This window comes from Lepidothrix coronata, unplaced genomic scaffold, assembly GCF_001604755.1.
Source record: "Lepidothrix coronata isolate B3197 unplaced genomic scaffold, Lepidothrix_coronata-1.0 Scaffold69, whole genome shotgun sequence".
Classification (NCBI taxonomy): Eukaryota; Metazoa; Chordata; class Aves; order Passeriformes; family Pipridae; genus Lepidothrix; species Lepidothrix coronata.
Genome location: NW_016690249.1, coordinates 2,364,928 through 2,380,959, shown reverse-complemented (window position 1 = coordinate 2,380,959; position 16,032 = coordinate 2,364,928). Strand labels below are relative to the sequence as shown.

Below are 16,032 nucleotides of genomic sequence, written 5' to 3'. Positions count from 1 at the left end.
TCATCCGTGCGGTGCAGGGTGGTTGTATAGCTAAATCCCCTTGATGATTCCCTCTCATGCCTGCTCTGTAGTTCGCAGTACGTACAGGCAGCACATGAGACTGAACACTTTCGGCGCTGGCTTGTGTTCTCCCGCCTTTGAGAATTTGGAGATTAATTCTGATTTTAATTAATCAAAGATGGTATCTTTGGGCTAAAGTTCCGGGTCGAAAGCGAGTGCCGCAGCTGAGAGTTCGGCGGTACGAGCCGCAGATGCCCGTCCTCGCCTGTCTCTCTCTCCTTAAGGCAGCTTTCGATTTCACGGGGCACAGGCTCAGGCGCCCGGGCCATGGAGGGACGCGGGTTCCCGCCCGCCCGCGGGGGCCGTGGGACGCGGCGCCGGGCCCGGGGTCGGGGCGGGGGCCGGGATGGGGAGCGGCTGCCACGGGCCCCCCGTCCTGGGCCGGCCCCGACCCCGCTCCCCGCCGAGCCCGCGCCCGGGGCCGCGGCGATGGACGAGCGGCTGCTCCGCGCCCTCGGGGGGCTCAGCCTGGGGCCCCAGCGGGGCCGCGGCGGCGGGAGGCTGGTGCTGCTGCGGGGGCTGCCGGGCGCCGGGAAGAGCACCCTGGCCAGGTAAGAGTGTCGCCCGCCCTGGCTCCGGCCGCCGCCCGGCCCCACCGCAGGGTATCGGGTGCGGTTGCGGGGGCAGGAGCGGAGCAGGCGCAGGGGCCGAGCCGGGCAGTGCTTCGGGAGCCGAGTGCCCGCCCGGACCCCGCGCCGCGGCGGAGAGCGGGGCACCCTCGCTGCAGACCCCGCAGGGGCACCGGGGCTGGTTTGGGGGCTCGGGGGAAACCGAGAGCCTTGACCGGTGGCAGCCGCTCGAAACCCTCCGCATCCCGGCTCCAGGCCCGCTCCAGGCTGCGCTGCTCCTGGTACCTGTGGCTGGTCTGAGTGTCCTGCCCGTGGGACCGTGGGTGCTGCTGTTCCCAGCGAGCGTACTGCAGGGAAGCTTCTAGGAAGTTGGACTGAACACTCCGACCAAGGTGGTTGTTGTTTCTTTTCTAAAAAGCGTCAGATTGGTGGTGGGGCTTTTTTCTTTGGTATTCTTTTTTTGTTGTCGTAGGTTTTTTTGGTTTGGTTTGGGCGCTTTTTTTCGGATAATCACGAACACAGTAAAGCACTCCCCCTCTCTGACTGAAAATTGACAACTCTGACTTCTGTTTCTGTGATGTCCTGCACTCCTGATCAGAGCTGTAGGGCTGTGTAAAATGGGCAGAGGAGACCAGTCCACTCTCTGACAGCTCAAAGACTGATTAAAAATAGGTGGAAGAACCCAGTGTGGAGTACTGGGAGACAGCACTGCAGTCAGCATGACACAGTGTAGCTGTAATATCGTATCACAAAATCTCACAGTCTGGTATCACACAGCTCCCAGTGCCACCCACTCTCTATCAAAAGAGGAACATTCACTGTCTTCTTACTCTGCTGGGGTGAGGAACCCATGCTGGGATCATGGGCTGCCACAGGAAGGGCTCTGCTGTGAGAGGTGGCAGCCTGAAGCTGAGTGATACACTGTGTTCATCTACAGTTTCCTCTTCTCAGTGCAGTACTTCCCTGTCACATTGGGCCTTCTGCCTCACTGCACTTTGGCAAGTGAAGTTATTTTATAAATGGCCAAATGCCGTGTTTTACTCACACCCAAAATGCACGTCTTTCCTGTAAGAGGCTGTGTAAGTGCAGGCCTGCTCCTTCAGAGGGGTTGGGTCTTCTCATAGCAAAGTAAGAACGTAATGGTTTGGGGCCATATTCTCAGGCAGCATAGGTAACTGACCCACTTGTATTTTTTAGGTCAAAACACAAGGTTAATTATTAATGACAGAATTACAAAATCAGGTGTAAGTATTGTTTTAATTCCCTGTGAGATGAATGTTTGAGTATCTTACTCTGTTTCCAGCCCCTGTTAATCGTATCATTGCATTTAGCTGTTCAGAAGTACACAGATTGAAGGACAGCCATTAGAGCAACATTTAATACCTCTCCATTAACTCTGACCAGATACGGAAGGACTGTGCCCAAAAACTTCTTTTGTTATTCCCACACTGTGTAGCTTGTGGTGTTGGTAAATGCAATGTGCCAAGCAAGGCAATGTTTGCAGAAAATGACAGCAACAAAGCTCATTGTAAGATCCTACTGGAGGAGGAAGGTGGTTGTTTACTTGCAAAAGCCCTCCAGAAACTCATTTTGTGGATTCAAATTTATTTTCTCAGATTTTACTCACAGTATCACAGCTAAATACCTGCAGGCACCAAGATGCATGTGCACCAAGATGCATGTGCACAGGTGGTCTGCCCAAAATCAGAGCGGTCAAGGGCCTTCACCTGTCCCGTCCTTGCTTCCTCTGCTGGATTGCTCTCAGTTGGTAGTGACAGGGTGAGTTTTGGTCAGGTCTGGTGTGCCATCTCGCAGCCATCAGCTTCTATGGCTGCCATCTTTTTGCCTCCAAATTCAGCTTACTTGGTGCTTCATGAATCTTAGGTGTTGGGGATTTTTTTTCCCATTATTTTAGTTTTCCATTTTGGGTGTCTTTTCAGGCTCCGTGCTACTTCTGGAATGAGAGGAAGGAGGCAGGTGTGTATGGGCTGATGTGACCCGCTGGCCATCCTCCTGCTCTCAGAGCATGAGTCTTCCAGCAACATGTCCCTGGTGCTGGGCCTCAGCTGAGTGCTGGCCTTGGGGGGGTGTAAGCAGCACCTTTCCCAGATTTTTTGCTGTTAATTATGTTCTTGGCTGTCAGTGTGTACCATTGTTTTAGCCTTTGCTCTGTTGTTTCTTCTGATGCTTTCATACACACTTCCCTTCATTCATTCATTCATTCTTCATATCAGCCAGCATTTCAGTTACAACCTGCAGATCTTTACAGTGCTCAGAAGTCACAAACTGTGCACTGGTGATATTACAGCCCAGTCATATCTCCAAGAGAAAGGCCCCTTTTCAGTTCATCACAAAATCTTAAGGAACAAACTCAGATCCATGACTTGTTTCCCTGACTTTTCAATGTCACCAAGCTCAGTTTGGACACAGCTTTGTAAGACTTAGGTACAGCATCTTCATTAAAATTATTTCCCAACCCCAGTTGTTCTCCCAGCTCAGAGCAGCCTGACATTGGCATGGATCAGTTCAGATCTGGTTTTGCATTTCTATTAAAGACAAAAAAGGATCCACTTGTGATTATTGAAGAATGAGGAGTTGGTCTGCTCACCACCAAGCTCCAAAACTTTCCAATTGCTTCACTGTTAAGAATATCCTTCCCTGAACCACGTATTTTGGGTGACCCCAACCACCTCGCTGTAACTGTTCACCACACCAGCAGAAGCCCATAGGAGGAGGGCCAGCTGGAGTCACATCTCCAGCAGTCTCCATCAGGCAGGTGTGACACACTCCTCCTGAACACATTGTCCTCGACTTCACAATACAGGTTTTATGATCAAACTGAGGCAACTACTGAGAAAACAGTTAACTGAGGTTCAGTAGCAGGTATATTTCCAAAAATGCCTCCAAAAAGTAAAATGAGCTGCATACAAGCTCATACCTGCTTCCCCAGCAAGCTCTTTATTGCATGGTAGGTGCACTTCCAACTCTTCTACAATACATTGCTCAACTTACACGTAAGCCTTTATCTAGCAGTTTAACTCAAGCATTAAGCTGGGCATGATCAAACATGTAACTTTTCAGCCACTGCTGTTGATTTATAGCTCAAAATGAGGTTGTTCTTGTACTCCCTTATGAACCACAAAGGGAGCAATCTTCCAGAACAGAAGGGAAAAAATGTACTGGCACTGAGGCATCACTGCTTGGTGTAATCCACGTCTTGTCCAGTTCTCCCTGCTGTGGTTGCCTGGTTCATTCCAGCACCTCCAGTCCTGGCCTGACATGTAACCAGCACCCGACCCTGACCAGCACCTGACCCTGTTGCAGAGCTGCAGCTCTGACGGGTTCATGGACTTCAGCTCTGCAACTCCTGCTTCCAGACAGCATTGTTATTGCAAACATTTCCCCTTGTATAAAACCACTTCAGGTGAGTCTCCTGAATGTCTTGATCAAATGTAATATCATCCTGTTTCTTTACAAAATGGAGCCATGGCTTGAGCCCCCGTGGGTGAGACACAAAGGCGTGTCTGTGCTTTACAAGCAACACCTGACTGGCTCATCTGGGCAAAGTCCTCTGGGCACTAGAAATTGTTCAAACACAGTAGACAGGTGATAAGCTGAGCATGTGCACCAGATCTCACAGTTCTGCTTTTCTGCTGAAACAGAAAGCTTTTAAACACCTTTTAAATGCCACAGAATGCAACATAAAGTGTTGGGAAGAGTGACCAGAGCAAGTGGTTGCATGTGGTATCAGTATGTATATGTTCTGGTCTCCAGGACATTGGAAGGTGTATGAGAATATACTGGCTCTGAGATCTGCCAGACGTAGCATCCTGCTGCCTTCTGATAATGTTCCTTCCAATCTGCTTACCAGGCTCAAATCAGAAATTTATTTTCAAATTCTCTGATGAAAAAGCATGAGAGCCTATGGAATACAGTTATGGAATTTTTTTATCTCCAATGATTATTTTTGTTTACATTATTATAAAATTATATATAAAATAATTATTATAAAATTGTTACAGTTAGAATATGAAATAATTGTTTGAAAGCACTGAAGATGCTCTTTAGGGAAAAAAAGGGACTTAAAAAATGTTATAAATCCTGGGAACACATCTTCAGATGAATAACACAGGAGACATCTTTAACCCACCTGTCTCTTCAGTGGGGTAGCTGTTGCAATGCTACTGTGGTCAAACAGAAACAAAGGTGTATTTTCAACAGAAAGAGTCTCCTCTTTTGATCTCAGCAGCCATCGTAAATGTGGCCAGGGAGAGACAGCAGATGAGTGTCCACCAACACCAGCCAAGGCACTGTGTTGTTCAGAAGCGTTGTTGCTACCTGGGCTGCCAGAGGGGTTGGTGTGGGCAGGCAGTGAAGCTTCTGCCTCTGCAGCTTCATATTTCCAAGGTCTTTATGAGTTCCCAGGCCCTGCTGTAGATCATGAGGTTTACCACTGTTGTGTCAGAGCTGAAGAACTGAAGCATCTGAACGTTTTGTTTTCCTCAACTGTATCAGCCAGTCTAATGAGACACAGTACTGCTCCACTGTGCAGAAAGGGTAGAAGGGGGTTGAGGAGATTCGTTGCAAGCAAACGTCCCCCGTGCTCTTCTTATTTTCTTATCCTTTGTATTTTCTGAAACAGCAGCAAACTTTTCTTTAGCACGATACAGAGTGTAACACATTCTGTATCCACTGCAGCAAGATGGAGAGATTGTGCAATCACTGTGTAATTACATTTCCCAAATTATTACTGAACCTTTGACAGATGCTGCTTGTCACAACACAGTGCTTCAAGTTCAATGGTTTCTTTATAAAATGGTAATATAGCTCCTATGTATCCTTTGATCTTGCAAAGAGATTCCATTCTTCTTTTCCTCTTTAGTATGCTTTATGCTTACTGATCCGACAGCAGTGGGTAATTTCTTTTTACATGGGGCTGTTCAAGACTTATGCATTAATAACAGTGGTCACAAGCCCTCCTATTTTGCATAGCTAATGTATATTTTTCTAAAATACAGGCATTTTAATTGCATACAGTGATTAGGAGCCTGGTGTGATTATGCAAACCTGTCTTCTAAACCACCTTGCAGTCCTGTGAAGATTGTACAAGGCTTATTTCTTAAGAAACACATTAAAGAGGTTTGGGTGCCTTTTGAAATTATAAGGGACAGAAGAAACAGGATTTTTGTCAACTTCATGGGCAGTAGGGAGGGGATTACAGAAATGGTGGTAAACTTCAGTGACTGTTTTTTTTAGAAAGCTAAAAGTTAAAACCAGCAAAATAAGCAGAAGGTAAAACACCTTTATCACACTTAATGTTTTCTTATGTTGCTGTTAGTAGGAGCTTGTTTGGTATAAATATAGCAAATGTGAAAGTAATTTATGGCTCTTAGGATATTTTGTGCCATATTTTTCCTCCTTTGACACACAAGTTTTATTTACTTTATTATCAGTATCAGGGTAGTTAGACTGAGTTTACAGATAATCACATACAGTTTAGATTGCTTAAGGGTCAATATCAAAACTCTCATGTGTGTGCATATATGTGTTGAAAATTCAGTAAAGTATGTGCTAAGAAAATTATTTTAAAATTTGCACTGTTTGAGAACATGTTTAAAAGAAATACTGAGCAAGAAAAAATAGTCTTGAGATCTTTTATTAATGTGTACAATTTTATGTGCCTATTAGTAGCTAGAGAGATGACAGGCATTTTAGCAAGCATTTTTTTAGAGAAGAAATTGCAATGGGTAAAGCAGTGAGAAAGGTGAGGTGCTGAATCGAAGTGAGAGCTGAATATATCAGTTTCTTAGCACAGGAGTATTGGCCTCATAAGCCACCAACGTGCCTGTAGCAAATGTGGATAGAGCCTTCCCCAAATCTTCGTTCGCGAAGCCTCGCCATGAGCACAGGAGTAACCAGATAAGCATTAGGTGTTGCCAGGCTTTTCATGGTAAGAATTCTTTGCCTAGGACTAAAATGAAAGCAAATATAATTTGAGTGTTTGCTAACAGTTTGAAGCATGTCTTTTCTTAAATCTGTTTGTCCAGAGTAATTATGCTATTAAAGCGTGTCTTTGGAGCTAGAAGATAACAACATGTAGGTGCTAAATGACACTTAACAGTGGGCACGGCCCAGTCCTGGCTGTCAGTCAGCAGTGAGCCTCTATTCTCTGGGAGGGTTGTTACAGCAAAATAATATCAATTAATCAGCAGATGATAGGAGTTACAGTGGAGACTGAGCAAAGTCAGAAGCTGACCTTTATTTAGCTAAATGCAACCCGCAATCCTAGTGAAGAATTGCTGCTTGCAGGCAGATTAGGGTAAAACTGGTAAGTAAATGGTTAAGACAGAGCTAGATGACAGAATTAAGCTTTTTCTGTCCGTGTGTCTGTTTTTTTGCTGATAACCTAAAGGCACCTTTTCCCTTGCTGTTGCTCATGTAGATAAGACATTGAGAAATAGTTGTTTTACAGCTTGTGAGGATGGAAGAAAAGCATTTTATTAGGGAAGCTGAAATGAGTCACAGGGACTGGAGACCATGTGAGATGTGAGATAGCAGGGCAGCAGCATTCAAATCTGAGAGCCACAAGGTTTCTTGGTTGACCTTTCTTTTCCTGAGACAGTTTGGGCCTTAGGGAGACATAGATTAGAGAGATGATGCCATGGGCTCTCCCTGACTTCTTGCAGAAACTCCCTCCTCCCCCAGCACTTCTGTGACTGAAAAAAAATAGACAGTTCTGTCTATGGACACAAACAAATTAGAAAAATGGGAATACAATTTCATATTAAGATTTTTTTATGCTCTCTAAGGACTGGCAGAGGAATGCTTCATGTTTAAACCACCTCACAAGCCAGCACTTCCACCTCCTAGAGCCAGTCACAGCCTTGGAGGCAGATGGTCAGTTTACAGCATCCCAGGTCTGCAGGAGCATCGCTGTGGGACACACATCAGTGCGAAGGGAAGGGGGTTTGCCCTGTGCCACTGACCACAGCGGTCTGTTTTATGGATCTATAGCCAATCTGGCAATTCAGATTTGTTTATAAAAACACATTTAAAAGCTGTAAAGATATAAAAATTACTCAATTCTACAAGAGGAAGATTAAGTGAAACAGGGATAAGTACAAGAACTATAAAACTGCAACAAATAACACAAATTATTGACTTATCATTCAGATACTTATTTGCAAATAATAAATAAATAAAATAAAAAGTGCTATCTGCTTTCTAGCCAAAAAAACCTCAAACTGATGGTACTCTTGGCCATCTTAACTAAATGACAAATTCTTCCTCCTTATCTTCTAAAATCTTAGTAGAAAAATTCCCGTGGTCAAATTGTCTTTTGACACCAACTTCCATGGGATAAGCAGGTTTGGGTTGTTGGGGTTTTTTTTTTGTCTTTACAATCCTACATTCTCAGACAACTCAGAAAATTCTCATATAACTGAGAAAGAAGACTGAATATATTAATATCATTAAGGACTTGGATGTTGGTAGTCCAGTGTAGATTTCTTTGCTGAATTAAAGAAATCAAGGCCATGCCTTCAAGCTCCATTTATTTCCTCCTATGTGTCCATCTACTGATTGCAGTGTTTTCAGATCCTTCCAAGCTGGAATTTTTCAAATGAAGCACTGTGCATATTTGCAGAGCATTCAAATGGCTCTTGATTTAATGGTCTCTGTTAAAGGCATGTGTTACCATATACTAATCCTTCCTTCATCTTTTTTTTTCTGCAGACAACTGAAACGTGACTATCCCAGTGCTGTAGTTCTTAGTACTGATGACTTCTTCATTGAAAATGGTGTATACATGTTTGAGCCTGACTTCCTAGAGGATGCACACTAGTGGAACCAAAAAAGAGGTGACTGAACTTCATCCAGGGGTTGTGCAGTCTGTCTTTAAACTTAGCCCCCAAAATAAAATATCTCACGTGATGTCATACACTGCAGTTCATGGGGTATTGGTTGAAAAAATACATTTACCACTTCTGATTTTATTTCTTCTGACTTACTAGAGAGAAATTCGTAAATGAAAATTGCTGAGGTTGATAGATGTTATTTTAGAAAGTAAAGCAGTGACTGTTAGGAAGCACTGCTGAAACTTGGTAAGAACAGGTGCCATACAGATACCAGCTCAGCAGCTGCTCTCTGCAGCTGTAGGCACCTCAGCCTTATGACTTGAACTACTTAGATGTCTGTCCTGACCTGGAAGGGGGTGTTATGGGGTGGGGAGGTAGTGATAGGAGGAAAACTCGGAAACTGAGTTATGAGTTTGAGAATTAAACAACCCAGGTCTCTACTTCAGAGATAACAATGTAACATCCTTTTGTGGCTGTGTTTTGAAGGAAATTTTGGCAGTGACAAACATACTTTGAGATGATATAACAGGTATCTCCTGCAAACAACAGTAATTTTTAGCTGTTCCAAGTATGTTCTACAAGAGCTTCGTAGAACACAGCTGGTACACAGCACAGCCAGCAGCTGCACCACCTCCTCTGGGAGAGCTCCAGCTGGGCACTGACCTTGGCTCCCGTTTGGGCAGTGGCTGCAAACCCAAGTCTGGTGGGGAAACAAGTATGTGAGCAGTGGGCAAGAAAGGACACTTTGGGGCTAGTAAGGCCTGGATCAGTCTGTTATTTGATACACTTAATGTGTTACATTGCAGCACGCAAAGCAATGAAGAATGGGAAAAGCCCGGTTATTATTGACAATACCAACATCCATGCTTGGGAAATGAAGCCGTATGTGATAATGGTAGGGAAATCTCTGATTTATTGCTTTTATATGCTCAGCTATGACATTTACAAGGTGATCTGACTGAAATGGTTCTTAATATGGCTAAAAATAATTACTTCACTTTCCCCATTTTTCTCTAATTGTAGTGGATATTGTGGATATTATGACAAAATAGGGGCAGAGGTGCCAGTGTAGTTGTTTTAGCTACTCAGCTCTATAACTCAGTGAAGGCAAAATGGCTTGAAAAGATTAACAGCTTTTGAATCTCCCCTGTTACTTCTTGGTCATCAGGATGTCATCCCCTTCCCTGCTAGTGACATGAATTGAACAGTTCTGTCAATTGTTTGTTGACAAATATACCAAGATATGACTTACAATTTTAGTTCATAAGTTGTGAAAAATACACCACACAGAGTCTTCAAAGATGCATTGATATCTCTTGTCAGTAGTTCTGGCAGAGATGGCAATATTTTTAGTACAGTTGCATAGTGTGGCCTGTCTGCTAACATTAAACTTGTGCTTCTCTTTGTGGGTTATGGTGTTGTCAGTTAAGAATTTTGGGTCTAAGTATTGCTTAGCACAAAAGAGGCAGGAATTAATAGTGGGTGCTGGAAAGCCTCACAACTCTAGCAGGAGTTGTGAATGCTTGTGGGTGAATAAGAAGCAAGTAGAGGGCACAGACAGAGGTGGGCAAGATGTAAAAAGGTCAATAGATTTCCCTGCCTCCTTGTCCAACTCAAAAGTAATCAATAACTGTATTTAATACATATATATGTACATGTATGGGGTTTTGTGTGTGTGTATGTACATATATACCATCTATAATGCTGCTGTCTCCTTTGAGAACACACGCAGGATCACTCTCGAGGAGAAAAGGCAACGCAGAAAGAACCGGAGTCTTTCTGTTGTGCCTTTTGCAATCGGATATGTCTGTCACGTATTGGCCTCATTAGTCACCAACGTGCCTGTAGCAAATGTGGATAGAGCCTTCCCAAATCTTCATTCGCGAAGCCCAGCCATGATGTACATATATATACACACACACAAATATGTTCCTTTACCTTGAAAAAAATGGAGTACTGTAGACTCAATGGCTGGGAATAACATGACTGATAGATGTTGACCTCACACTTCCAGAAACTCCAGACTGGCATGGTCAACCTGTAGCTCTTGAACCATCAGTGACTTCAGAAAGATAAAGTGCCAAGATGCTATTGCCATGGGGGATGGGGACTGGGGGCAAGGCTGAGGCAAGTTTTGCCGGGAAACCCAAATCTCTTCATGTAGAAGGAAATGAACTAGCTGGGACTCAGACTGGCACCGTGATGGCAGTCACGGTTATTGTCCTCTTTCTGGCTTCTGGTACATATCACAGATAACATCTCTTAGCCTGGTAAAGTCTCAGAGGGTGTAGAAGATTGGCAATTCCTGAGCTCGGCAGCCACACATCTAAAACTTCTGTGTTCTTCAGGCACGTGAAAATAGATATGAAGTTACGTTCCAAGAACCAGATACACCCTGGAAGTTCAATGTTCAAGAACTGACAAGGTACATATTTTTCTCTTTGATATTGCAGACAGCTTCTCATTTTGTAGATGTGTCCTGATAAAGGACAGTCTTCTTCCTCTTCACATACCCTAAAATGTAGCCTAGTAAATGACAACAGAAGGATTATTGTGGAAAGTTTCTGGTACCGAATACCTGGTCTGTAGTAAATTCAGCCCTGAAAAGGCCTGACTGTGCTGAAGTGAGACAGGCAGTAGTAAAAGCAACAAGGCCTTTTTATGCTGCAAGCTTCTTGGGGCAGAAACCCCAATTTTCATTCTGTATTTTGAGCAGCAGTCTTTATGTTTGAGCACAAAACCATATCTAAGCACTAGAGACAATTTTCAGGCTTCTATTCTTAAAATTTAGCCATAACAAATATTGCTATAGCGTGCAGGGATGATACATTGAGTGTGGCTAAGAAACCAGGTTCTAGAGGATCTTTGTAAAGATCTCACACACACATGGGATACAGTGAATGTATCAACTCTGTGTGGTGGGATTTAGAGGCAGCCAAATGTGTCTCTAAGTATGTTAGTTTGATTAGTGACTGCAGTGTTAATGGTTATATCAATGAAAAAAATTCATGTAGGCTAATTTCCTAGCCTTTATCCAATCTGATGTAAATTTTACCTCAGTGAACTGTCTGTCAAACCCAGAAGCTAAACACATGCTAACCTACTTGTTATTGCAAGAAAACGAGGCATTGGTGCTTCATTCCAATGGATGTATTTGTTTTGTACCAGCTAGGAACTCTAGTCAAAAGTTCGCACTGCTCCTTTCTGTGTCTGATGGAGACAAACGGCAGAGGGCCGTGGCCCAGAGCACTCCTGGCTCTGGGGTGAGGCAGGACATGGCAGATGATGGTTCTGGGCTGAGAACAGCAACATCCTTAACTGTCAACTGTGTCAGCTCTTGCTTCACCAGCACCAGCCACTTGTAGGGCATCGCTGCACAGGCAGAATTTAATCATTCATTGTAGGCTGAGTAATTCAATAACTTGTATTTTGTGTTATTAAATATTTGAAACAAATCAGCTTTTTACAGCAGCACTGTAAAACTAATTCAAATACACCCAGTTTTGGAGAAGGTCTGTGGTAAATGGTTCAGGGACAGCTGCAGGTTGCTTCCACATGGTGTCTTTATCAGCAATAGGGTTTGTGCTGGTTACTGGCCCAGGAATGGGCTACATGTGTGCAGGACTCTGGCTGCTTGCAGGACCTTGTGCCCACTTTACAAGTGGGATGTGCAGCTGGCAGCCTGCTGTGTTACTGTCAGCCTGATTCCACTACGGAAAAACACATGTTGAGCAGTGCAGCATTTGCACAACACAAGGTTTTGAAAATATGGATGCAGGATAAACATACATTCTAGATCACAAACTGTGCCTTACAGAGCTAAATGGCAAGCCCAAAGATATTCAGGGTTTGCAAACTCACAGACAAACAGAAATTCCTGGTGGTCTTTGCAAAAACAATTCCCACTAAGTTGTGGAGAGACCGTGACTGTTTCTACTCTATCCAGAAATCCCTGCATGTTTGAGCATTGTGTTCCCCTCCCTCTCAAACCTGTCATTTACAAATCTGCCCTGGAGCCTGAGCCACATCATGTATGATATTTTTACTACTTGTGCTCAAAGCAACAACATTTTTTGACCTCTGTATTTGCTGATAAATCAGTGTCTGTGTTGGTTACAGCACTTGTCTGCATTTCTCCAGATGTACCAAAGCTCACCCTGAGGCTAACAAGCTGTTAGTGCTAAAACCCAGCAATCCTCTATAAAATACTACACAGGTCTTCTACATAACTCTTTTCATTTCAAAATATTTGTCAACTTCTTATGTCCTGGCTGCCCAAAAAAATATTGGTGTGACATTTTTCAGCAGTCACAATAATATTCTTAAGAAGTCGGTAAAAGTAAACAACAATTTGTCAAAAACAGTCTAGAAATAGATCAGAACCATCGTCCTATTTAGGACAACCTATCAGGCACCTTAGCAAGCTGAAGATAACTTCTAATACATGGGCAGCTAAATACTTGTATTTTCTGTTAATTTTGACTCTACAGAAGAAATATTCATCATGTCCCTCGGGAAAAGATACAACGGATGAAAGAACAATATGAGCACAATGTTACCTTCCACAGTGTTCTTCACTCTGAAAAACCAAGCAGAGATGAGGGAAGCTACAGTGGACCAAATGCATCTTATGGCATGGATACCCATTCCAATCCTCTTTCAGACTTCTCAAGGAGAAGACCTCACAGGACACGTACAGACAACATGACATTTAACTGAAGAGGTGATTCTTTGGTGTGTTTTAATTATCAGGGTATAAAAGTCTCTAGTTTTAAATTTTTTCTAAACTGTTTGTGTTTTTCTACTACATTTCTAAATTACTTTTATTTCTTACAAATCTTTAAATGGCATTGGTCTGTGATCTCACAGCTCTACATGACCAATCGCTGTCCCCAGTACAAACTGTACTCCCTCTCATCTCTCTTCCACCAGGAAAATCCATCTAAGTAGGAACTGGGCTACAGGAGTAGGTCTGTACAGCTAAAACACAAGGCTGGCAAATACACAAACTAACTCATAATGACTTAAGAAAGGAGGAAAAACCTGTTTTTGCTAAGGGGAGAAATCAACTTCTTCAGCCACTGAATGCTGAGAAGCCACTGACTGATGGATGAGTGGGAAAAGAAACTATTCTGCTGTGGTTTTATCCATACTGTTATATTCTGATGATTATGGCCTTGTCAAGAAGCCTTGTGAAACATTTTTAAAACTCCACTTGTCAATTTTTTTACATAGGTGTGGATTATTAAGCAGTGCCTATAGAACAGACAGTGGTGAGGTATTTTGCAGGAGGAAATGAAGACGGCTCCCATTTGACATTAGGAAATATGGGTATAACTGTGATTCATCTAGCAAATTAGCAGAGAAGTCCGAGAGGTATAATGTTGTCTCTATGCAAAAGTCAAGCTGTCTTCAGGACACAATAGATGTACAAGATAAATTGCATTTTCTACTCAAAATGCATTAAAGCTTTAAGCATCATCATTATGAACAATTCTGAACTGGGGGCTCAGGGACTCTGGCTCTGCAGTAATTCCATGGAATTTTACAGAACTACCAGCGAGCTCGTGTCAGCCCATTATAGTTCTCCAGTCCTGCACTTGAGCCAAGTGAACAGCACAGGACCCCTGAAGGGTTGCTGAGTGGGAGCTTGTGGTCTCAGTTCTGAAACATCCTCCCTCCCTTGAACCATGCCTGGTGGGAAGCAGCAGGGCAAAGGGCAACCTGACAAGCAGCTATTTGAAATGTGGAGGTGGCTGGTCCAGCAGGACTATTTCCCTCTCCAATGGAGAAACTCCAGTTCTGAGCTTAACCTGTTGAAATGAATGAGAACAAAATAATGAATTCAAGCACTATCTCATCCCCAGCAGAAAGATCTTGCGATAAAATCAAAGAAAGATCTGATTATCTTTCATGATGTCGTGGCCTCAAGTGCTTCTTTAAGGAGTAGCTCAGAAACACTGACCAAAGATTTATCACTAATACCTTTGTGTGGCATTTTGCTGTAAATCAAATAATCACAGCTGTTCTCTAAACCTTTTTTAGTGCTATGTGGAAAGTGAGGAGGAAAGTACAAGAACAGACCCTAATTACACAGAGCAACATTTCAGAATTAAAATGTTCTGTACAGTAAAAATAAGAGAACTATTTTGTCCTGTTCTTCTGATAGCCAAACAACTGCTCTAATGCTGCAAAGGGAAACAAAACTGATTGCTTTAGACTGAAACCAAGATCCTGCTGTAATTTAAGAACACGTCAGAATCCAAACAATGGCTTATAAAATGTCATAAAACCCTTAGCCATACTGATGTTATTGTACAATACATATTTGTGAGAAGTGTATAATTTCTTCACACTATTTTGCAGATGAAATGTTATTTCATGAGTCTGTTTTTGAGATACAGCTTTATTAAACAGATTCCAGATTTAATGTACAAAGTGTAAAAATAATTTGAATCTGAAATATATACAAAACTGTACATGGGTGTTTAGTAGCATTTTCGGGATTTTTGTCTTTGTAGCACTCTGCGGGCTGGTAACGAGTCCACAGGTTCCTTTGGGTCCTTCTGAAGAGTCTCAGCTACTTCAGAACTGCTTTTTGATGAGTTATTTGCTTTCTCAGTAGACCTGGAACTACTTCTGGATGAAAGATCATCAGATAAATTAGCAGCTATTGAATTGCTGTTTTCATTTACATAGTTCATCTTCCTTTCTTCTGGTAAATTATTCATGAGTGCTTGTGTATTAATCATTGCCAGTTCTTCATCAGCAACCAGGTCATTCTCAGGAAGATGGACAGTTTCTCTCAATTTTCTACAGGGCATGACACGACCAATATTCTGATCTGTCTCTTTTGATGACTTGCTACACTGTAAACCCAAACTTCGTGGGGGCTGGAATGCTTTTTTAACAGATGGAGAAATTACTGAACATATTGGTGTCAGTGGTGGAGGGGCAGGTATGCAACTGAGGAAGTCCATAGCTTTTCTCTTTCTGGTGTTTTTGAGATGTTCTTCACTAACTGTAGCAGGTGAAGGTGTTTTTGCTGACCCTGGTGTGACAAGTTTCATATACGGTGTGATAGTTGACAAAGGGCTTGGATGCTTAATTTTGATTCTAGTAGAGATCTAGTTAAAAAGAGAGAAGTTTGATGTTGAATAGAATGTTCCATTTCATTAGCTTCCTCAATTACTTCCACAAAATGGGAAAAAAAATCCTGATATAAAAAAACTTGAAGATAACAAAACACACAAGACAGATGCTACACAGCAAATCATTCAAACACACATCTAACTTGAAAATACTTTTCATGTCTCATTTGTTTTAAATTGGCTAATATATCTGATAAACAAATAGAAACTAAACCTTCAGAATTAAGTATTAGCACTCCCTCTGAAATGGAAAAGGGTTAGGTTTATAAGCATAAATTTAGTCCCCAGGAACTGAAATCACATCAGGGTGTTTCCCCCTCCATCGCAACTAGTGGCAGGGAAAGTTTTTGTTCTGACTGCTCAGTACTCCACATCAGAAACAACTTGCCTCCAGCA

General features: G+C 42.8%; 2 protein-coding genes across 4 annotated transcripts in view; one reads left to right on the top strand and one right to left on the bottom strand.

Annotated features, from left to right (window-relative positions):
• The first annotated feature begins 489 nt into the window (after positions 1-489).
• Positions 490-14,759, top strand: N4BP2L1 (NEDD4 binding protein 2 like 1). Its single transcript, XM_017818568.1, is given in 5 exon segments — positions 490-611; positions 8,364-8,488; positions 9,292-9,380; positions 10,834-10,910; positions 12,976-14,759. Coding segments are annotated over 5 exon segments (642 nt in total). The 3' UTR covers positions 13,205-14,759.
• A 116-nt stretch (positions 14,760-14,875) lies between these two features.
• The window catches only part of BRCA2 (BRCA2, DNA repair associated), a 38,362-nt gene continuing 37,205 nt past the window's right edge, over positions 14,876-16,032 (bottom strand). For all 3 annotated transcript variants that reach the window (XM_017818560.1, XM_017818561.1, XM_017818562.1), the window contains exon 27: positions 14,876-15,612. In XM_017818560.1, coding sequence (XP_017674049.1) covers positions 14,974-15,612 — 639 coding nt within the window. In that variant the 3' untranslated portion in view covers positions 14,876-14,973. The remainder of the gene's footprint in view (positions 15,613-16,032) is intronic.